Source organism: Echiichthys vipera (genome assembly GCF_963691815.1).
Source record: "Echiichthys vipera genome assembly, chromosome: 8".
In the NCBI taxonomy this organism is placed as follows: Eukaryota; Metazoa; Chordata; class Actinopteri; order Perciformes; family Trachinidae; genus Echiichthys; species Echiichthys vipera.
Genome location: NC_139833.1, coordinates 11,988,102 through 12,011,160, shown reverse-complemented (window position 1 = coordinate 12,011,160; position 23,059 = coordinate 11,988,102). Strand labels below are relative to the sequence as shown.

Genomic DNA, 23,059 nt, shown 5'->3' with positions numbered 1-23,059 from the left:
AGAACAGCCTCTATCATAACACAGATCATACTGTTACTGGATTTAAAATGAGTGTGTGTGTGTGTGTGTGTGTGTTCAACTATTGAAATGGTTCACTCTGAACCACACATTTATTCGTGAATCTTGTTTTTTTTTGGGTTACTCATCTTTTCTTACTTTAATCTTCAAAATTAAAGCCACAGTTCTTCCCTGTCACCTCTTTAGCGGACAATAGGTACTGAGTGTGTGTGGAGGCTCCAATTACTCTCAAACAGTGTGCATTTTATTTCACAGACATGATTGCGAGGTATTCAAAATGATTCTTAGGAATAAAATGATTTTAGTAGATGGCGATCAGAGGAGAACAGAGTTTAAAGACTCAAATAACCCCTCCCTCCCTCCCTCTCCCTCTCTCTCTCTGTTTCTCTCACACTGTTTCCCAGTCTGATTTCTAAGCCAGATAGTCAACAGCAAATTTTCTCTCCAGCTCTCCAGAGAAATGTCACATGGATTTACAGAAAGAGGTTTCAGATTGGGATGATATTAAAATATAAGAGACAATCTTTGCCGTAAAAGACGAGAGGAAGAGCCTGACAACCAGACAAGAGGAAGGTGAGCGTTGACGCTTGTTTCTGTGTCTTTAATGTGTTGCTGATGGAGAGATTAGGGACGAAAAGAGTAAAGACAAAGCTTTTGGATAAATTGCGATTATTTCAGGAAACCTCTGTTCTGTTTTATCACTGTCCCCTTTGTCCTGTCATAGTGTTCATGTGACGCTCACGAGACTCAGAGCCTGTTGGGCATAAATTTATAATAATTGAGGAGAGAGAACTTGTTTTTTTTTCCTGTCACTGTTTATTATGCAGGGTCAGCTAACACTATTCATTATATTTAGTCATTTAAAGATACTTAAAGTAACTTGCATTCTTCTACATAAACAGACACCCCTCTGATGGTGTGACACATTCCCTGGGATAACCCTGAAATATGGAAAACTATAATATTGAAAGAAATGTCAGATTTAAAGAAAAAATTATGCTGCAACCATAGAGGATCTGTCAGCCAGCGGGGTTGAGATGACATTACATGATCTTCTCGATCTGCATAAATTTACATGATTTTCTATGCAATTGTCAACATGCCATCATCATTTACTTTAATGTTGTTTGTAATGTCAGAAGAAACACATCTTAAGGGTTATTTTTGATATTGAACTCAAGGAGGGGTGAAAGAAATGTGTTTTTTTTTTTTTTGTTAACATGCACTACATTGTTAATGAGCAGTGACAGTGACAAGTATAATTTGTGAAAATACTTTCAAACTTAAAGCTCCTACTGTCTCACACTATGCTGCCTTACACACTCCTTATTCTCTTAAGCTGGATGTTTAAATCGAGCTTCTCCTCTACTGTTATTTTTGTATTTTTACATTAAAAGCTGATTAAAATGTCTCTCTGAAGCTCCAGGTGCTGCCCCTCCTCTCTGTAGCTGCTGTGGGTCAGTGCAGTGCATCAATGGGAGACAAAAGCTCCTGGTTTGTCCCCTCGTCCATCCACCCTCTGTTCCTCTCACAACTGCCCCCCTCTGCAGACCTGGCCGTCGCTGTCTTCCTTACCTTCACAGGTAAGCATGGTTTAAAACAGACAATATTTAGTATGATAAAGAAAACGCCACAACATTTGTTCTAATTGGTCTAAAGTCTCGAAATCTGGTAAGGACACACTTTGGGCACATTTTCAGATCATGCTTGAAATCACATTTTTATCAATAGTCAAAGTGAGGATTTTTGAATAATTAAGAAAAGCTCTCAACATTGTGTTTGTTAAATGTCTTCCACATTACCTGTTTCTCATAGCATATGTGTAAATATCTTTGATATTCAGCTTGTCATGCGTTCAAAGAGATCTAACACTCAAAATAATATATTAAGTCTTTAGGCACAACTACTGCTGTGTATACATAGAAAAAACAAAAACAAGAGCCCCATTGGCTGTGGCTCAGAGGTAGAGCGGGTCGTCCTCCATTCGGAAGATTTGATCCCAGGCTCCTTTGGTCCGCATGTCTGTCCTTGGTCAAGACACAGAACCCCAAATTGCTCCCCGTGCTGCACATGGGTCTGTGGAAGTGGTTTGAATGATTGCATCTTGATTAGATGATGGGCAGGTAGCCTCTACATTTAGTGTGAATGTGACACTAGTGTAAAAGCGCCTTGAGTAGTTAGAAAACTGGAAAGGTGCTATAAAAGTACAAGTCCATCCATTTTCCATCCATCATGTGTCCAAAGACTAAATATAGAATGACGAGGAAAAAACTGACTTTTCCAGCAAACAATGGTTTGACCCATTTTGAAAATGTCTTCAGATTTGTGCTTAGACAAGCCCCGAAAACACATCTACCAAAGGACATTTCAGTTGCGTGCACAAATGAGCACTTTCAGAGGACACTGTTATCTTTGTGTTAATGGTTCATTTTTGTGAGAAGAGGTTATCGCTCTTGTTTCTGGCAGGTCTGTATTTGCAAACTGTTCGTGACATTTAAACACGCTGAAATTTACATTAAATTCTAGTCAAGTTCCTAAGTATATAAAAAACAACCAAATATACCAGATTACATATAAAGTGATGACACAAATATTTGTTTCAATAAATGTAATATAGCTCAAATGAAATGCTGCAACAAGCAAACACAGAATATATAAATGAGTGTACCTCAGATTGAGTGGAAAATAACTTATTTTTTTAAAAAGACAGGCGCTAAAAGAGAGCATTTAGACATAAAATATGAGAAAAAATAAAGTGTTTTTGAACATAAAAGCATGTAAACAAGTACTAGAAACCCAAAATACAAGTATGAACCTGAAAAAGAGCATGAGTTGTCTCTTTTAAACCTACTTAAAGGGACAATTTAAAGGGAACATTGGTGTAAATTGAAAACTAAATGATCATACCATTGCAATTGCATACTGTAAAAGACAGAAATACTTCAAATGTATCAAACTATGACGGTATCGGGGAAACTAAAAATGTGTTTCATGTGACTGACTCGTGACTTTCTCGTTCAGGGGGATGACGTTTTCATATTTGTTCAGTCTTCATCACAAAAGACAAAACTAGACACATTGTCTCAAAAAACAGACATTTCAGGCAGTCTGAAATCAAAACGCTTGTACAAAAACCTCTTCAGCTCGGAATCATTACTTTTATTGTTTGGTTCGCTCAACAAATCCATGAAGCCACAGATAAACAGACATCAAAAGTGTTTATTTGGGCTGTGTCTGGGTTGATTGGTTTTTTCGGTGGAGCAGTCAGTGTGAATGTTCAGGCGGCTGCAGAGCGGTTGGTTTAGTGTGTATTAGAAAGAGGAAAAAAGATTAATAACTGTGCATTGATCCACTCGGATGCCCTCTGCTCTGTAATCATACACAACGGGTATTTCTATGATTGGAAGAGCAAAGTTTAGTCACTGTCTTTTCCTCACTACTTCTCTTTCTCCAGGTGTTGCATCGGTGCTGGGGAATGGCATGGCGTTGTTAGTCTATTATAGGAAACGAAAGAGGCTCAGACCTCCAGAGCTCATGACCATCAACCTGGCCTTGTGTGATTTTGGCTTCTGCATCTTGGGAGGGCCATGTTTCATCATTTCCAGGTACAGAATACTTTGTTATCAACCAATAAGTAGCTAAAAGCATGAATCAGGGGGGATGTCACTGTGAGTATAATCAACATTTGCAAGAGACAGAAGGTGCTGATCCAGTAAGCCAAGAGACTAAAGCCCTTCTCCCCCTCTTTCAGCCTGTGTCATGCTTGGGTGTTTGGGGAGACCGGGTGCCTTTGGTACGGCATTCAAGGCTTTGTGTTTGGCATCGGCTCTCTACTCACCACCTGTCTCATTTCTCTGGAACGCTGCCTGAAGATCTGCTGCTTAAAATATGGCAAGTCTGAGATCTTCCTAATGTGTAGACTACAATCCACACAGTTGTGACTGCACTCTAAATCTACTTGACTCTTCCTTAATAAACTTTACTTTCAGCGGTGGAAGAAGTAATCAGAGCTTTTACCTTAGTGAAAGTAGTAATACCCACATGTAGAAATACTCTGATACAAGTAAAAGTCCTGCTTCAAGATGTTACTTAAGTAAAAGTACAAAATGATTACCATCAAAATGTACTTAAAGTACAAAAAGTAAAAGTACTCATTATGCAGAATGGCCCATTTCAGAATATTAGATATGATATTATAATTATTAATAGATTAATGTAAATAACACTTTAATGTAGCAGCTAGTAAAGGTGGGGCTGATTTACTTTATATACTGTTGTGTAACTTAATCTATAACAATATATCTTATTGGATTTGTTGATAATATCTTGTGTTAATAATCTGAATCTGTAAAGTAAGTAGTTACTTAAGTACCCCAATAAATGTAGTGGAGTAAAAAGTACAATATTTCTAATGAAATGTAGTGGAGTAGAAGTATAAAGTAGATTAAAATGGAATTACTCAAGTAAAGTACAAATACCTCACTTGAGTACCGAACATGAGTAAATGTACTTAGTGACTTTCCACCATTGCTACTTGCCACACAGACCCTCCTCTTGGTTGCAAGATACAGATTGGCTACTAATTTATATTTATATCTATTATTCTGAGAGCTTATAATCTACATAATCTACATAATCTACACAAAAGCAAATAAACTTTAAGATATGCACCTTTAAAGATTATTTTCTGGCCAATAATCACGTGTTGAGTACACAATGACACGTCTGATTTGACAGATTGTGTCAAAGCTTTTAATTTGAATTCATGGGCAAAATCGTTTATGAAGTTTTTTTTATGTGGACTTACTTTTTTAGACAAAATAATCAGTTGGATTGGATTAGGTCAGAGGCTGAGTTATGGAATATTAAATCATCCATCTTTGATCACTTTAAGCCTCTCTTACCCTCAGGTGCGCTTAAATTACAGGTTATGAACTTAGCTTATTATATAACATCCATATAGTACATCCCTAATTTGAAGAGTTATTGATTTAAAAGCCATTCATTGATTGATTGGTTACTCTAAAGGTTAATTAAACCTGCTGATGTTTCGACAAAATGGTAAAGGTAAAGGTCAAGACTTCCCATGAGGCTGAGGGCCCACAATTACACATTAACATTATTAGTCACCCAAAGTTCATTGAATGGTTTTATGCTTCTTGCCCCTCTAGGTCAATGGATCGAGAAGCACCATGTGTCTCGGTCCATAGCCCTGGTGTGGGTTTACACATTGTTCTGGGCCTTGCTGCCTGCTTTTGGCTTTGGAAGTTATGGACCAGAACCTTATGGGACCAGCTGCACCATTAACTGGTAATCTTGGGTTTAATCTCTCAATCCTCTATTGTTTACGTGCACAAACAAGTCTGCAGATGTCTCTTATTTGTTTTCTTCATGCATTTGCAGACAAACATGTGAGTGTTAATAAACAGTCTGTTTGTATCACTGTTTCAAGGTGGAGCATGAGATCGTCTCTAAATGACAGAATATATATTCTCCTCATCCTGGTATTCTGCTTTGGATTTCCTACACTCGCCATTGTAGCTTCATATTTGGCCATCCTGCTGACGGTGAGGACAACTGCTGTCTTCATCTTTATTCTGTAATTATTTTCGTTCAGATGTGTTAGTCAATCATTTAAAATCCATGCAAACAAAACATGCAAATTGAAACTTCGACACCCCCTATTGATAGTATTGAAAAAGACACTGTGGCGGACAGCGATGTACAGTATATACCACTACGCGCACTGGGAGACAGCAGGGCTTACCAAACAAAGCAAAGCAACAACAACAAAAAAGACAAATTATATCTATATTGACCCAGAAGCTCAGTGTCCATGCTAAGCCTCTTGGAGTTACAAAGAAATATTGACCTGCGGGGGCTTTATCCAAACACATCACAGTAAAGGCAAAAGCTTTTTCTCCCTTTTGTAGCTAAAGACACAAGTTAATATATGTGTTAATGCAATAGAGCGTGGCTATAAAGTAAACACAAGCTGATTTAACTGTCCCAGTTCCAACCTGAATGCCTCAGATTAACAGTTTCTGATTTTTGTTTCAACGATAGACAAACATGAGCCGACATATCAAATCACAGTCACTCAGAGTAGAATAACAGCTCACACAGGAATATAAAGTGCATAGTGTTAGTGATTCTGGATTAGTGGACGCTCATTTCAGCGGCTGTTCAATCGTGGATGAGAAACCACACAGATTTGGTTGCATGCACGTTAGTCTCGCATTGTCAGACCTCCTCTCCACATAGCCGTGGAGTATGGGGGAAAATACTTTGGCTTGTTTGTATTTCTTTAAACCAATCACAATCCTCTTGGGCGGTGTTAAGCCGACTGTGCCCTTAGATAGATCTAAAAATAGATAGCAAAGATAATGGGAGGGACCTGAAATCCGATGCGTGAGAGGACACCGAAAGTATGCTTTATCTTAGCACTGTGCATCTGGCGAGCCGGACTACAAACATGTATAAAGACTCACAGGTTTATTAATACACAGACACATGTCCAGGTCTTAACAAGCACTGTGTCAAATCAAATTATCAGTCTCCCTCGTGGGCCAGGAACTCTGAAGTGAATGGGCTGAAAGCTACAAAAACTTATCTATGAGTAATTTAAAAGATGCTGTAATTGAAAGAAGCAAGTTGAGGTGGTTCGGGCATCTAGTAAGGATGCCCCCTGGGCGCCTCCCAAGGGAGGTGTTCCAGGCACGTCCAGCTGGGAGGAGGCCTCGGGGAAGACCCAGGACTAGGTGGAGAGATTATATCTCCACACTGGCCTGGGGACGCCTCGGGATCCCCCAGTTAGAGCTGGTTAATGTGGCCCGGGAAAGGGAAGTTTGGGTCCCCTGCTAAAGCTGCTGCCCCGCGACCTGACCCCGGATAAGCAGTTGAAGATGAGATGAGATGAGATGAGATGTAATTGAAATTAGAAATTCTTTACATTTTTATATTAGACGTGTCAGGATTCTCTAAATCCAAATTTGATTAGACTTGATTTAAAGGTCACGATTCTATTCAAACACTTTGTTTTTCAGCACTGATGGATATGCCGTTAGTAGACTATGAAGTCTAACAACGGCAAGTGTTATATAACTTAACCACACTAAGGCCATATGGTTAAATTAAAAGATGGGGGAGTTGCCGATCCTGTTTTTGATGTTGTCCTTCTCCAAATAGCAGCATTAACTGTGGCTTCTGTTTCCAGGTCTACAGATCCAATCGCACTCTGGCATCTATATCATCCTCCTCTGTTCGTCACATTAGCAAAGACCTGAGACTTACAAAGGTAAACACTATGAGCATGGACGGATGATGAGACAATGGGGCCCTGGGCACAGACCTGTAAGAGCCCGCCCACTCTGTCTACGTAGGAACAAGCGCACAAATTCAAAAGTCTACTTTTAGCCGTTTTATAGTCATTTTGGGTCTCTGCGTGGTCATTTTACATCAATTTTTAGTTGTTTTGCATGTCTCTGTAATTGTCTTGCATTTTGCATCTGTTTGTGGTGGTTTTGAATCTATTTTTAGACAATTTACGTGTCTTTGGAGTCATTTTTGTCTCTATGGAGTCGTTTTGTCTACTTTCAGTTATTATGCATCTCTTCGTGGTTGTTTTGCATCCCTGTAGTCATGTTCTGTCTCTGTGTCGTCATTTTTGGTAGTTTTGTGTACTTTCATTTAGCATCTCTTTGTGATCATTTTGTGTTTTTATTCAGTAACATTTTTTACTTTATGGGCCCCTGGGAATGTGCCTGGTAGGCCCTTTCAGTAATCCATCCTTGCCTCATTTTCAGATTCCTTAATACACCCTGCAGGGTAAACAAAGCTGTATGTTTATTTCAGATGGCTGCTGTTGTGTGTATCACCTTCCTTCTGGCCTGGATGCCCTATGCCACTGTGTCTCTGATCTCTGCACTCATTCCCAGAGATGACCAAGAGGCGTCTTTAAAGATGGTGGTGGAGGAGTCCATGTCCTCAAGCTCTCAAAAAGCTCCAAATGTGCCCTCTTTGCTCAATTGGACCACTACAGAAGATTACAGACTAATCTACTACAATCCTGAGAGCAAGTGGAGCGATGTGGACGACATGAACTCAGCCTCCATTAGCGGCCTGAGTGACACCATGCTCAGGTCCACCCTGGACAAAGAAGATGAATCTGTGACCAGGGGCCCCCGGCCGTTCTCATGGCTCCCACCTGTAGTCACTTTAATCCCTGCATTGTTTGCCAAGTCCCACAGCATGATCAACCCTTTAATCTACCAGATCATGAGCAGGGAATTCAGGGATGATGTCTACGTGATGGTGTTTGGCCAAGAGAAGGCAGAGCGGAGGCGAATGCAGAGGAGGAAGGAGAGCATTAGACTCCTTGGACACTCAAGGCAACACGGAGAGACACAGCAGCATCAGCAGACAGCCGACATGGAGAGATCGGAGAGGGTCCACATCCAGCACTGTCTGATAGACAGATAGATAGATATATAGATATATAGATATATATAGAGATAGATAGATAGATAGATATATAGATATATAGATAGATATATAAATAGATAGATATATAGACAGATATATATATATATATATATATATAGATATATATAGAGATAGATAGATAGATAGATATATAGATATATAGATAGATATATAAATAGATAGATATATAGACAGATAGATAGATAGATAGATAGATAGATATATAGATAGATGAGTAAAATACACATTCTAGCGTTCTGAGCAACTTAAAACCATTATGACTATGATTTTTTTTAAATTGATGCCAAAAACAGTTGGCTTTCTCCTTGTTTTCTTGTCATTTATAAAAAATATTTTAAAACTACTTGTCACTAGCCTGTTTTTTGGATGTGGTTGCCAGATTCTCCTGCTAGGGGACCCCAAACGCAGCATTAACCCTCCACAGTCCTCTCCTCTGCGCCCTTACCTAAATACGCCTGGTCCCAGTTTTGCTACGTCGTAATTTTAATAAACCAAATTTAATTTCAAACTTGAAGAACATTTATGAACAACAATGAGGAATTTATTTTTGGGAGATTCGCTTTTGTTTTAGCTTCCTAGCATAGAAGTTAGATAAGCATTGCTAGGCAACCAGTGTTGCTTTATATTTTTATTTATTTTATTTTATGTAAAGTGTCTTAGAGTATCTTGAAAAACACTAAGATAAGATAAGATATTCCTTTATTAGTCCCAAAAAGAGGAAATGTCCTTTTTACAGCAGCAAAGTGGATGGTAAACATAAAAGAAGCATCAATAAGAAACAATAAATTGTAGAAAATATGGAAAAAATATGAACAGTATAAACACAGGGGGAAAAAAATATATACAGTATTTTTTAAATATTTTCAAATCCCACTAAGGCACAGAGGAAAATATTACTATTACTAATGCACATTGAGATTGAAATTCACCTGAGCTAGTATTGCACACTGTAAAGTGAACCCAGTTGGTGAACATTATAGTGAAGTTATTGTAATTATTTATTATAAAGCAAAAAATATATTGTTATTTGTATTATTATTATTATTATCACCATTGTTATTATTATTATTATTATTAAAACAGCAAGTCGTTGGTTTATGTAGAGATTAAAATACGAGATATAATGTAATAATCAGTAAGCTTTAGAAGTGCTGGTTGGTGGGTTTTATTACCTTTGCATTTATTTAGGCTATCATTACTTTATTATTATTATTATATTATCATTAATATCAATTATTACTAATACTATTATTAATGATAATTATTATTTATTATTAGTAGTAGTATGTATATATTATTATTATGTATGTATGTATGTATGTATGTATGTATGTATGTATGTATGTATGTATTATTATTATTTCTTATTAATGATCATTATTTATTATTAGTATGTATTATTTAAATTATGTGTGGTTATTATGATTATTATGATTATTATGATTATTATGATTATTATTATTATTATTATTATTATTATTATTATTATTATTATTACTTTATCACCCGTGTTTGACTCCCAGTTTTATCCAAATCTGAATTATTACTTGTTGAGAGTTGCATCCCACAGAAAACCACCAAGTGACTTTCTCAGCGCCGCTCTAGTCGCGTATTTACGGTAGCCGGTCTCTTCCAATCCCGCAGCACCTGCTCCCGTCTGCGGTCACAGCTTGTTGCCAGAACTTCAGTGACGCGGTGACACTGGATTTCGCTGTTAAACATTCACGCTCTGCGTCATTTTCTCCATTTAGTTAACGTTTATTTTTGCAAAACATCCCACCGATGCGCAGCTCCGGTGTTGCCGCATCTTGTGTCCCTGCTCGCAGCCCACTGGAGTCGCTTTGGACGGTTGTTTTTTTCCGCGGACGGTTAAAGAGCAGTGATCCATCAGCCGACGTTAAGACCTCTCAGCTTTAAGGATAAGATGCTGATTTAGAGACGGTTATATAATCAAGGAAACACTGGCGTTTTGTGCGCACGTCTTTCTGGTACGTTTTACTTATTTATCCATTATATTCTGTTGCAGCAAGACAATTCCCGTCCGTGTTCATGCCAGATCTGCAGCGCTTTAGTTTTCCATACCATAGCATGAATCCTTTGTTGGGGGATAACACGCATCTCCAACAGCATCCGCAGCAGAGTCAAGCACCCGGACACCCAGACTCCCCCTCAGGCCTTCTGTCCGACGCTGTTTTCGGTGGAGCGGACCCGACGTCCTTTCTGCTGGGTGAGCAGCCCGGGCCGGGGCCTGACTTCACCGCACCCTCACAGACCTCACCTTACCTCCACCACAGCCACAGCCACTTCCAGCACCGCGCTGTGCCGCATCCCCCCGCAGCTATGGCTCTCAGAAACGACCTGGGATCCAACATCAGCGTCCTCAAAACTCTCAATCTGAGGTTCAGATGCTTTTTGGCGAAAGTGCACGAATTGGAGCGCAGAAATAAGATTTTAGAGAAGCAGCTGCAACAGGCGCTGGATGCCAACAAGGGCTGTCAGGGTGGATGCTGTGAGAGGAGGGAGCAGACCCAGGAAGCAGGTGTGCAGACCGGATTTGTCGGGACCATACCGCTCAGGCCTGGCTCCCTCCCCTTCCACAACACCAACAACTCAGCCAGGAGGCCTACAACACTGTTCACACCTCCACCCACAGCATCCTTCTACCCTGCAGCCGCTGACAACTCCAGTTCAACCCAAACAAATGCAACCTGCAACCCAGCCATCACCATCAGCCAGGCCTCTCCCTGTGTGGACTCCCCCGGCTCTGGCTCTAAAACTTTCTCCAGCACCAGCGCAGGCCCGGGGAGCTCCACCAACCCTCCTCCACGGTTCCTCCCTGGCACTATCTGGTCCTACAACCACACCCGCAAGTTTGGCCCTAGTGCGGAGCGTCTGACCAGCCCAGGAGTGTCCTGGGTGCACCCTGACGGAGTCGGGGTCCAGATTGACACCATCACCCCTGAGATAAGAGCCCTGTACAATGTCCTGGGCAAAGTGAAGAGGGAGAGAGATGAGTATAAACGCAGGTAAATGGAGTGAAACCTTTTATGTATTATTACCATTTTATTGCACTTGTAACAGGCCTACACAATTGGGATTTCTACTGAGCAAGAGGTCTTACAGTAGGTTTCTTGAGTGTGTGTAATGCTCTACTTTGAGGAGTGAGCAGAGCCGTAAAGCAGCTGCAGACCAGCTGTCTCCAACAAAAGCCGAGTCAGCACAAAACCCTCTCCCATCCATCAGCTCCAGCCTGACCCTGCATCCACTTCTTGTCTGTCCACAGAGGCAGGTGCTGCAGCTAGAAATACACCACAAATGTTAACACATCGCTAAATATAAAGAAGAATGAAGGTCAAAAGCTTAGTAGGGACGTGTGAAGAGCAGTTTGTTGCACAAATGTTCACTTCAAAGCTGATAAATCTCCTGAGATGACTCACCCACTGGTGGCTTAGTTTACAGGAATATTAGGAGGATAATCAGGGAAATACAGCAGGCATTTATTTGATGACACTGAACAAGCGTCTGCAGATGAAAGACCGTAATGATGAAGATGATCTAACAACAAACCCTGGAGGTGGTCCAGTTAGGCCCGTGTGAATGTTGAAAACAAACCCTCTGATGCTTTAATAGCACCCATATGGACTTTAATGGGTCATATGGAGATTTTGCGATTCGCTATTAGCTTTATTTAAGTTGGATCTAGAGCTGAAATGATTAGTCAATTTTCACAGTTATTTTTTAAATGGATTCATTGTTTTAAATTATTGTTTAAAAGCAAAAATGCCAAACAGTCACTGGTTCACGATTTAAAAAAAAAGTAAGTTGTTTTTGCTGTTGTTTTGTTTTCAACATGATGACTGATCGAATACTTTGGGGTTTGGGAACAAAACAAAGCTCTGGGAAACTGTGGTGGCTATCTTATAGACAAAGCAACAGATCTGTTGATCAAGAAAATAGTCTGCACATTAATTGAAGAGGAACTTAACTCTTAGTTGCTGCCTTTAGGATCAAGTAACATCTAAAACCTAAACTCATAATCACTCAGTCATCGTCAGTGTACTAGTTCACAGTCACCCGATGACATCACCAGTTCAGATCGAGATGCTCCGATTTCTAATTTTGGGAGACAGCTGTCTGTGTTTGCAGATCACTGGAAGAACAGGGTGAGCTCTTTTTTTTCGGGTGGATTTTCCCTTTTTTAAATTACTGGAGAAAACAACCCACATCTGCTAAATCCCGTTCCTTTGAATGACGTGACAGGATTATCTGTCCTGAGTGAACTACAGTGGCCCCCATGTTACAGCACACTCATCATATTATGTCCAAATGAGCAGCCATGCGTTCTTCACGGAGGAGGTGCTGACCACAGTATAGTGGGTTCTTTGTGAACGCGGCACAGGGACGACACCGACTCAGAGCGTGTGACATAAGAGGTGTGATTTAATTGTATGTAGAGACTTGACACACCCTGAGTCTGTTTCTCTACCTCTGTGAGCTCACTGTAGGAATCAGTTTACCTCGGGACAATGCAGACATTAACGCGTTTCTCCAAGTGAAACTCACAGCCGTTAATTAATTCTTTCTTCATTTATACTCAAGAGATCATTTAGGGGCAACCCTCGTTTACATCAAGTTACAAGAAAACAATGCAGGAAAAAGAAGCAACATCATCACAATAACATAGAGAGATGCCGAAACTTTCCGAAATGGAAAAACAATTAGAAAAAAAACAAAACAGGACAGCCAGGATGCAGGAAGGATGAAATAATAATAATAATAACGCATAATGTAGTGACTTTTGTTGTCCCTGTGAGTCATTTTCACATCTAAACTCCCCTATGAATTAATTTATTGTGAAGCTTTTGGTGCATTTTGCTCCTTTTTTTGCAATTTCTGTCATTCTCCGCCTCTTTTATTCATTCATGTTCGCTTTTTTATTCAAGGACAAATGATCTTTCTCTCCCTTTACTGCCCTCTCTCTCACCCCTCACTCTGCCCCCCACACTTTCACGTTGTCTTTCTCACGTGAGCCCTAAACCATCCCACACACTGAACGCTTCCTCTCCCTCTCTCGTGCGCTCTGCCTCTCCTCTCTCCTACTGCGCACCCCCCTCTCCACACTCCACACTGTATCTGCAATGCAGCATGCACTGCAAGCTGTAGCTGCTGGATGGGGGCTTGGCTTGCAGAGGGAAGCACTTCTCTGTTTTCTGTTCTCTCTCACCTTACTGATCAAACAAGGATCCTCAACAACGACAACAACAACCGCTGTTTCATGACTCAGTTTCTTTCCAATTAAGTATTCCCCAAAGATCTCGATGTGCTGCAGCGGTCTGCATTCAAAACAGCATTTATATAAGAGGGCTAAACAGACTTTGCAGTGGCATGGGGCAGGTGTGCTGTATGAAGTCACTGAATCTTAAGATCGCATACAGGATCCGTGCTCAGGCTTTTAAATGTATTAAAGTTCAGACCCATGGGCCAGAAGCTGCACCATAGCAGTACACAATTCATCAAACAAGTGATTCATCAGTGAGTGAATAAGAACATTTCATTCAACTTGTATCAAGATTTGTATCCTAATATGATTAAACTAAACTGCATTTCAAATGTATTGTCAGATCCAAAGGCACTCAGCCAGATTGAAATCTAGTTGCCATTTGTGCATCTAAAAATCCAGCACCCAAGAGCCAGTCTCTTACGTCATTCCTATGAAACTATGAGACTTCTGACTGATCCCAAAATTGAAGTTTTAGGATGGTTTTAGTTGATTTACTTGCAAAGAAGCAAAGTTATGCTTACATTCAGTGTTACTCACAATAACAAATGTTATATCTTTGAGGTCTAACAAATATGTTGACATTTGCAAAGCCAATTACATCCAGCATTGCTCACATCAATGTTCACTAGCTTGAGGCCTTCTTCATCATTGCTGGGACATTGCTGTATAACCTAGAGTGTTATTTCCACCTCTAGATCAGCATCGACACTGCTGTCATGACGTTATGTGTCAGGAGGAAATTGTGGTTTGACAAGACAGATGCGCTTTAACTTGTATAACATCTGACTATGATCCCTCTAAGCCCGTTTAACTTTTCAACCTCCTGAAGTAGTTCAATCATGGGTCTCTTTATACCTGCCTTAACGTGGGTCTGGAAGATGCATAAATGGATCATGTGTACATGTGAAACTCCTGGCCTGTATGTTCTGTCTGTTTGCTCTCTGCTTCATTCACAAGACATTCAATTATTGTTTACTTTTTTATATCTGTGTGTCTCTTAGATGGGAAGAAGAATACACTATGAGGATGGATCTGCAACAGAAAATTTCAGACCTGCAAGAGGTGATGTGTGTGTGTGTGTGTGTGTGTGTGTGTGTGTCTGTGTGAGTGTGTGTGTGTGTGTGCGCGTGTGTGTGTGTGTGTGTGTGTCTGTCTGTCTGTGTGAGTGTGCATGTGTGTGACCACTACACAGTTCAAATCCTGACTCATACAAAGCTGTTGCACTCTTTTGTAATTGCAATTTCTTTTTTTTTCTTTGACCATTGCCCATTCACTAATTAAGGTTACTCATTTAAAAGTTATAGAAATTCTGTTTTTTTTGCCCTCTCATTCATGCCTTTAATAGTACAGATGGAGGATGACAGGAAATGGGAGAGAGAGAGTGGGGGCGACATGTAGCAAAGGGCTGCAGGTCGGAGTTGATCCATGGCCGATGTGCCGAGGACTTTTAGGCTTTTCTAATGTCTTTTTTTAGTGTGCATGGGGCGTCACCTGCTGTGAAGTTGATTGACATATTTGTGCTTCCTGCAGCTGTGTCTTTTAGAACCCAATGGTTGGTTGATTTCCTGTGTGATAGTGTGTGCGTGCGTGCACACATGCACTTGTGTGTTTGAACGCACGTGGGACATTGCCAGGAATCTGTACCTGACCCAGTTTAGCATTCAACTCCACATTAACAAGAGACCACAAGCGGCAAAGCACCACTTGAGACTGAAAAGGGTCCTGACCAACATTGCAGCACATATGAATAAGTCAACAGGGAGAAAAGAGAATTATGATGCCATTAGACAAAGCCAGGGCTCCCCAGAAGTCATGATGCATTCAGGGTTTACAATGTCTTTGTGCACTTTGCAGATATTGTTTTGTTTTTGTGACCTCTGCTTGCATAACGTAACCTGTAATTTCCAGTTAAGAGATGCGGCAGGGCATGTGGGTGTGGGAGCGTTTGTACTTCTACGTGTGTGTTCTTTATGGCTTCCTTTCTGCGTGCAGGACCTGCAGGAGAGTGAAGGCTGTCAGGACGAGCTGGCTCTCAGAGTTCAGCAGCTGAAGTCAGAGCTGGTTCTCTTCAAAGGGCTCATGAGCAATGTGAGCGCAGTACAACCCATACAGTCACATGGCAGCCATTCACACTCACGTTAGTAGTAATCACGTGACATCTGAAACAAAACTCTCATTTTTAGTGACAGTGAACCATTTACTTATACATGACATTAGTAATAAGACATTAATAAGAACATCTGAAACTTTTCATTTAGTCCTTTAATTTATGAGGAAAACCTCACCATTAGACCATTTGATCACTTATCGCCTGGCTGCAGAGAATCTGGTCCCCCGTTAATTTACTGACAACTTTAGAGATTTCAAAGATGTATACCTGCATTATTATCAAATAGAGACGTGTGTTTCTGTCACGGTTATGCTGGAGGAGCATATAAAGGAGACAGAGGTGTTTTACAACGGGGCAACCCAAAAGTTTGTCTCATTAACTGCTTATTAATCATCTACTGAATAAAGTATTAGTAATTCACTAATTTACAGCAGTAGACACATATTTTCTCAAGTAAGTTTTCCTTTCCTCCGTCTTATTTTGTTTCCTTCATCCGCTCTGTAGAACTTTACAGACTTGGACACTAAGATCCAGGAGAAAGCCATGAAGGTGGACATGGATATCTGCCGCAGAATCGACATCACCGCTCGTCTCTGTGACGTAGCTCAGCAGAGAAACTGTGAAGATGTGATCCAGATGTACCAGGTACCAGGACTGGAGGAGTCTGACCGGTTGATATTCTCATCCGTGGTTCCTTTTATTTGTCCCATCTTTTCATGTGTTATCATATCCACTGAGTCACTTCCTGTGAAGATTTGTCTTGTTTATTGAGAATGGAGGTCTGTATCCTGATTTTTTTTCTCTGCAGGTTCCCAACAACCAATCATCCCTAAACTGCCGCCGGAAACAAACTCCTCTGTCCTTCAATGGGAGCGAGTGTGATGAACCTGTTAGCACCTCTGAAAGTGATGGTGGCGTTGCCAAAGACGAAGAGCACTGTGGCTCATCAGCCAATCAGATAAATGAGGAGATGCAGAGGATGCTGAACCAACTGTGAGTGGTTTGACCTTGAAATATGATGAGTATTATCTCACTGTCTTTCAGTCCTGCACTTCCACTAATTACATTTCAATGTGTGTGTGTGTGTGCGTGTGGGCATTTGTGCATTTATTTTAGGCGTGAATGTGAGTTTGAGGACGATTGCGACAGTCTGGCCTGGGAGGAGACTGAGGAAACGCTGCTGCTTTGGGAGGACTTCCCAGGATGCACTCTGCCTCCTGACCCCACCCACCCACCAGGAGAGGTAGGCTGTGGTCACACGACTCATTTCAAATAGATCTCTGAGTGCTGGTTTTAAGGAATGGACCTAGACCTAATTACAGGGGAACAAAACAATGGCGACACCAAGACAATGCAATGCAATCCAAGTTCCGAGTGATGTTGATTCAGCTCTGTGGTCATTTTTTGTCGATGATTCACTGATAATAACTCCCTGGTGTTTCCCGTTTCCCTATAACTTATCAATGCCTACTTAAAACTATGCCCACTAAACATTGGACATCGGATAGACGTGCAAATCCTATCTATATTGGATCTGTCGGTCCATGACCAATTCTGGTCAACGTCCAAACTAGGTCCAAGGCAAGACACTTCACCCCTTACCCTGACGTGGTAGTTGGAGGGGCCGTAGGCGCTAAATGGCGGCTATAAGGTCTGTAACCCCAGAAAAGTGCCATGTTATTATTATTGTCATAGAAGTAGTCTAAAATTAGTCTGAATTTGATGTTAAAAGGACCACATTTGGACTATAAATAATCCTAACACGGAGGTCCCACGGACATCAACATTCGACATTTGGTAAACGTCGGAAAAAAACGTCGCCTGATGTTACAAAACAGTCTATTCAGTGGGCCGAAACTGGACATCCAAAAATGACATCGGAAATATGTCACTCTGACGTCACATTGCGCTGTGGGTAGAGTCCAAGCATAACTGTATTTGACACAAGCTTCATTTCAACCGTTTACTGATAAGATTTTTCTTCTGATACAAAATGAAAAATAGTAACAAAATATGTATTTACACTGACCAATTAGACCAATTAATCGACTAATTGAATAAAAGAGGGCAGCCCTTCAAAAAGAGGCCAGAGACATTCACACCATGTGTTTAAATTACTTTTATAAAAGCAACTAATGCATTTGCTTTTTACCGTCTCTGGACAAAGGGCAAAGGGAAACTAGTTTGTGTGTGTGATCAGGACCTGCACCTTTTTTGACTTGTCATCCTTCAGGCTACTGCATGTGTCCTGATATTGTTGGTTCATATTTCAAGGAAGCTTTAAAAGTTCTGATGTGGAGTTGATGTTCAGAGCAGCATTATGTCATGTTGGTCGATGCAGTTTTGTCTCAGGTGCACTGACCTTCGCTGCTCTGCTGTGGAAGGGCCGTTTCAGGACAAAACGCTGCACACAAATACTCAGACAGATGCAGTGTCTGGTCTGTATTGGTGTACTGTGTGTTTGTTTCCAATAAATGCATGTACAGAAGGTATTTGTTTTCATCTACCGGCTGTGTGGTATTTGAGCAATCTGCTCTCTCTCTCTGAAGGGAGGAGCTGCATTAGTCCATGAAATGTGAGCTGATGGGAGCATTAAGCCGGGCTGTGCTTTAATAGTCGCGTAACCTCACTTTCTGATTGTGTGATGATAAGCACACAATCACACGTTTACTGCTAAGCGTTACCACATTTTATCACATGCATATCCAGATACTGACCACAAACATACCCACAATCTCTCTCCTCTTCTCTTTAGCAGGAGGACTGTCTGGAAAAGGTGATTAACGACACTGAATGTCTTTTCAAGTCCCGAGAGAAGGAATACCAAGAGACAATTGACCAGATTGAGGTCAGACTCTTGCTTCATATTTTAACATTTCAAATATGTTCAGTGTTTTCCCTGTTTATATACAGCATGTTGCCTGATTTGTCGTTCTCTCTTTGCTCAGTGTTGTTTATTTTTTTCTATCTGTGCGTAGCCAACACCTCACAGTTGTGCAGTAAACAAACCTAATTTAACATCTGTTATATATCTGACTGCTTGTTCTGTTTTCTGACTCCAGCTGGAACTGGCCACAGCAAAGAGCGACATGAACCGACACCTCCACGAGTACATGGAGATGTGCTCGATGAAGAGAGGCCTCGACGTTCAGATGGAGACCTGCAGGAGACTCATCACTCAGAGTGGAGACAGGTAACACACACTCATGTGTCTGCCAGTCCTGTAACGCTTCATTTTACAGCTCCTTAAGTGTCAAAGTTTGTCTGTAGCACAATGTAATGTAGATGTATGCAGCTATGAGGACATTTCGAAGTGTTTATAAATGCACAGTATTTGTCAACAGTTATAACTTCACCTATAAAGACATGTTTTATATAAATACAGCTCTGTTTTACTTTCTGCTTATATACCAGCCTCCACGTATGGGTTCCCACATGAGGAGTTATAGTTTTTCTAAGAAACACATCAAATACAACAATAAACACTTACATCTGCCTACAACCACATAGTGTGTTATTTTTTCATTTCATTAAGAACTTTAGTGCAAAATGAACGCAACACGCAAGGATCAGAACGTTACGTTCAAAGGAATTGATTTTCAGTGGAATTTAATTAAAGTAATTTCTCCATTTAAACCCAAGAGTGTTTTTATTTATTATTGAAAACTTTATTCTTAGTACATCCTGAATGGTAAGCTTGCCTATGAACAAATTTTAAATCTTTGCATGTTAAGATGATTGTGAGTTTCAGTCAGTTCACTGATCTCTGTTTCTGTGTTTATACCAAATTAAATAGTATTCGCAGAAACTTGCATAAGAATTTCCAATATATATCCCTTTCCTTCTAGGAAAATATAAAATAGTTAAAGTGTTTTGTTCTTTGTCCAGTACCACATAAAACAATAAATTAAGAGTGCTACATGAAGAATCTGTTGCATTTCTTCATGTTTCTATCACAGTAACCCTGCGGCGCCTGCGTCCACTGACGACAGTGACCAGAGAGAAAACGGCAGGTCTTCATCATCTCCGCCTTCTTCCTCGAGAGCTGGGAGATCTTGACACTTCCTCATTCTGGCAGTAACGGGGGCTGTGGTCACGTTACCTCCACTGCATCTGGCTTCAGTACCACAACGACGCAATACGCACCTGTAACTATGGCAACACCATGTTTACATAGGAACCTCTTCATTTACGGAGTCATGTTGTCAATTCTTCCTGCTGTCCACGCTTTGGTCTGAGGAGACTTTTTTAGCACTGAAACTGTTATTGAGTAGCAGAGTTGGATTTTTGTCATTACTGCTTAATGTAGAAGTCACTTCCCTGCAGAGGGGAGAGGTCGTCTCATAGCTGGACCTTGTCATCTTGTGTTTGACAGCCGTAGTTTGGACTGTCTGTTTAGGATCCTGAATTCATCGCAAGTAAACGGGCTGATGTCCTTGCTGTGCTGTGCTGTGGGTTATAGGGAACCATAGCATGATTAATACATGTTGTCATCAGATGAAGGTCACTTCAAAAAGTCCACTCCAGACAAATTTACAGGCCTGTAATTCCTTCTATCACCAAACAAACAGGGAGCGGGGTAGTTTGAGTCTTGTCCTGGAGTGTATTTCTGAGTGATATTGATAATGACGAGTCCAGAAAGTCTAATAAGATGTCATGATTCAGCATTTTACTGCCTTGCAGCTGCAGATTCAGGGCTTGCTTTCCACAGGTAAAGTTATAAATAAAACAAAACATCTGTGCTTTATTTAGCAAAAAGTGGAATAATTATAAAAAAAATAAGCAAAACATTAAGTGGAAGAAAACATTAGCTGTGGAGCAGCAGAGTTGTCTCTGAATACCAACATGAATTAGATACAATCCTGAAAACCGTAAAAAGGAAAGTTTTTGTGATCCGTCATAATTCCAATTCACTTAGTTATCTGCTGCAAATCACCTGAATCTAACTGTTATAGGAGAAATCCACTCTGAAAAACAATGTTCTCCATTGTTGATTTACTTTGGATTCCCTGGCTCACCTAGAGGCAAATGTTTGCATTAAATCTACAAATAAATGTATCATCCTGACACAACATTTCACTATTTCAAGAGCACTTACAACATTATCAGCAAGCATCATTTTGGTGTCAGACTTAGGAAAAAAATATCAAAATGACATCCCTCATACACTGAATCTATCCTAGAAAAGCCAATCAATTTGTCAGTGGTAAATGTTGCAAATGAATGTGGAAAATAACACCAACAGGGTAATTTAAAACATTTCACCACAAAGAAAACATCTAAAATGCATTGAACATCACAGATACAAACTGTTAATGGTGCTTTATAAGAAACAGAAGCCAAGGATGTTGTCAGTGTCAAAGGGAGTCATGTTTGTTTTGCAGTTTTAAATCTGCTCCATGTGATAGAATGCACTGACACCCGAGTGTCACGTAGTAGCGGTTACGAATTACTTTTATTTTCAGCAGTAACGCTTCGATCGGAGTCAGGTCCTGTGTTGTTTGAGCAGAGCTGCATGGTTGAGCAGAACCACTTTAAAAGGAAAACAAAATAATGTAAGTGAGCCGTTGAGTGCCAAAATAAAATGGTCAGATTGTGAATCAACAGGAAAATTGCTGTTCAAAAAAAAAAATCAAAAACTAAATAAGCTGCCGAAGCTATTTCACCACGGTGCTTGATGTATATAACTAAACCTATTTTTGAGCCTGTTTGCACATAGAAAGTAAGAGCAGAGCAAAAATGTATAAGAAACAATCAGCACTATTGTAAAACCTGTAATGTAAAAATGTTGACACGCTGGAAATAGAAAACTATATTTCTTCTATTCAAATCTCATCATCTCCATCTTACATGTTGCAGGCGGGGTACTAGAATAATGAATTAACACGAACACATACCTCATTTCTGGGTACATTTAACCATGAACTTTAACGCAGAAACACTGCTTCAGTAAAACATATATTAGCATACTGTCAGGGGAACACCCCACTATCATCACTGCTCTATTATCAGACACTGTAATATAGTCCTCGCTGTAGTTTTACTCTGTGTGGTTGTACCAGGTGAAATACTTCTTCTGCTTCTAACGCAGCTCACACTTCAACACTTTGTGTCAACAGCAAAGACAATAGGAGGACAGATTTGAAGCTTGTATAAACTTCTGCATGAGAGGCCGTTGGAATCAGCTGAATGCTAAATCACACTACTGTTTGAATACAGAAGGAGGATGTCAGAGATGTGTGAGACATAAACACGCCATTTCCCTTTGTATAGTTTTACTTCCACACACTGAGTGAGTCTCTATGTATGCATGTGCCAGTGTGTATGTTCTTTGGGTGTCACGCCTGTGTCCTGAGTGTTTTTAAAAAGACTTTTACTGGAGCAAATGTACATGAAGAAGGAAACATAACCAGTCCAATTTGACGTTGTCTCTATGTTAAGCATTTGAGACTGGGCTGTCTCTTTTTTTGACAGTCACTTCAAAAGTTGTAAATATTTAAATCAAATGACAATGGAGTTCCTTTTCCCATTGGTACCTTTTTTCTTTATGAGTGTATGTGGCTGCCAAATAAAGTCAATTTAAAAATTACTCAAGTTAAAACAAAAAGCAGAACTACTGAAATGCAAGTGCTTTAGCGAAATGACTGTACTGATGGCTTTGATATTATATGTGTAAAGGAAATATAGCTTTGAATATATACTTGTGTTCAAAGGCTGCAAACGAAGAATGTCCACAGTCACACACCTGGAAAGAAGCTTATAATAATAATAACATTACCCCATTTTTTATTTAGTTTTTTAATGGAAATGCTGGCGGTTAATGACACAAAAGGGTGTTTTTTTGGTCACTTCTTTCCATAAAGTGTATATAAAATGGACGACTTGACTCCACTTCCTCCCTCTGTACAAACATGAAGCCAAAATGTCGCGGATACAGGCATTGCCATCTTGCGCTGGTTACGTCATAGGGAGCCAGAGTCTGTGATGTAATGATCGCGGGGTTGATCCCTAATATCGAGGCTGCCCGACTAATAACAACACAATCACAGCTGTCAATCATGATGTCACGCCCCCTTTTTATAGCAACAAATTAAAGCCAAACTTGAATTGAAAGATCATCAGCGTGCACCTACAATGACAGAAAC

At 40.3% G+C, this 23,059-nt stretch overlaps 2 protein-coding genes across 3 annotated transcripts; both read left to right on the top strand.

Moving 5' to 3' along the window:
- Positions 1-1,492: 1,492 nt before the first annotated feature.
- opn9 (opsin 9) lies at positions 1,493-8,499 on the top strand (the record flags this gene model as incomplete). The annotated part of the gene is made up of 7 exons (XM_083917806.1): positions 1,493-1,601; positions 3,473-3,623; positions 3,770-3,909; positions 5,190-5,328; positions 5,471-5,585; positions 7,235-7,315; positions 7,873-8,499. 7 exons carry the CDS (start codon positions 1,493-1,495, stop codon positions 8,497-8,499), a joined length of 1,362 nt encoding a protein of 453 aa, XP_083773932.1.
- Positions 8,500-10,400: 1,901 nt separating this feature from the next.
- On the top strand, positions 10,401-21,511 carry iffo1b (intermediate filament family orphan 1b). Of its 2 annotated transcripts, none has more exons than XM_083918228.1 (9): positions 10,401-11,549; positions 14,806-14,866; positions 15,797-15,892; positions 16,419-16,559; positions 16,723-16,907; positions 17,031-17,157; positions 18,673-18,762; positions 18,977-19,107; positions 19,874-21,511. In XM_083918228.1, the coding sequence occupies exons 1-9, from the start codon at positions 10,573-10,575 to the stop codon at positions 19,971-19,973; spliced, it is 1,908 nt and encodes a 635-aa protein (XP_083774354.1). In that variant the 5' UTR covers positions 10,401-10,572; the 3' UTR covers positions 19,974-21,511. The 2 variants fall into 2 exon arrangements, with proteins under 2 accessions (XP_083774354.1, XP_083774353.1); XM_083918227.1 differs by having other exon boundaries at positions 18,670-18,762.
- Positions 21,512-23,059: the final 1,548 nt, after the last annotated feature.

Bases quoted from the DNA above. Each gene is read 5' to 3' on its own strand.
- iffo1b (XM_083918227.1), top strand. From the start codon at position 10,573: ATGCCAGATCTGCAGCGCTTTAGTTTTCCATACCATAGCATGAATCCT. The intron at 16,908-17,030 runs GTGAGTGGTTTG...CATTTATTTTAG, and splicing joins CAGAGGATGCTGAACCAACT to GCGTGAATGTGAGTTTGAGG. The intron at 19,108-19,873 runs GTAACACACACT...TTTCTATCACAG, and splicing joins ATCACTCAGAGTGGAGACAG to TAACCCTGCGGCGCCTGCGT.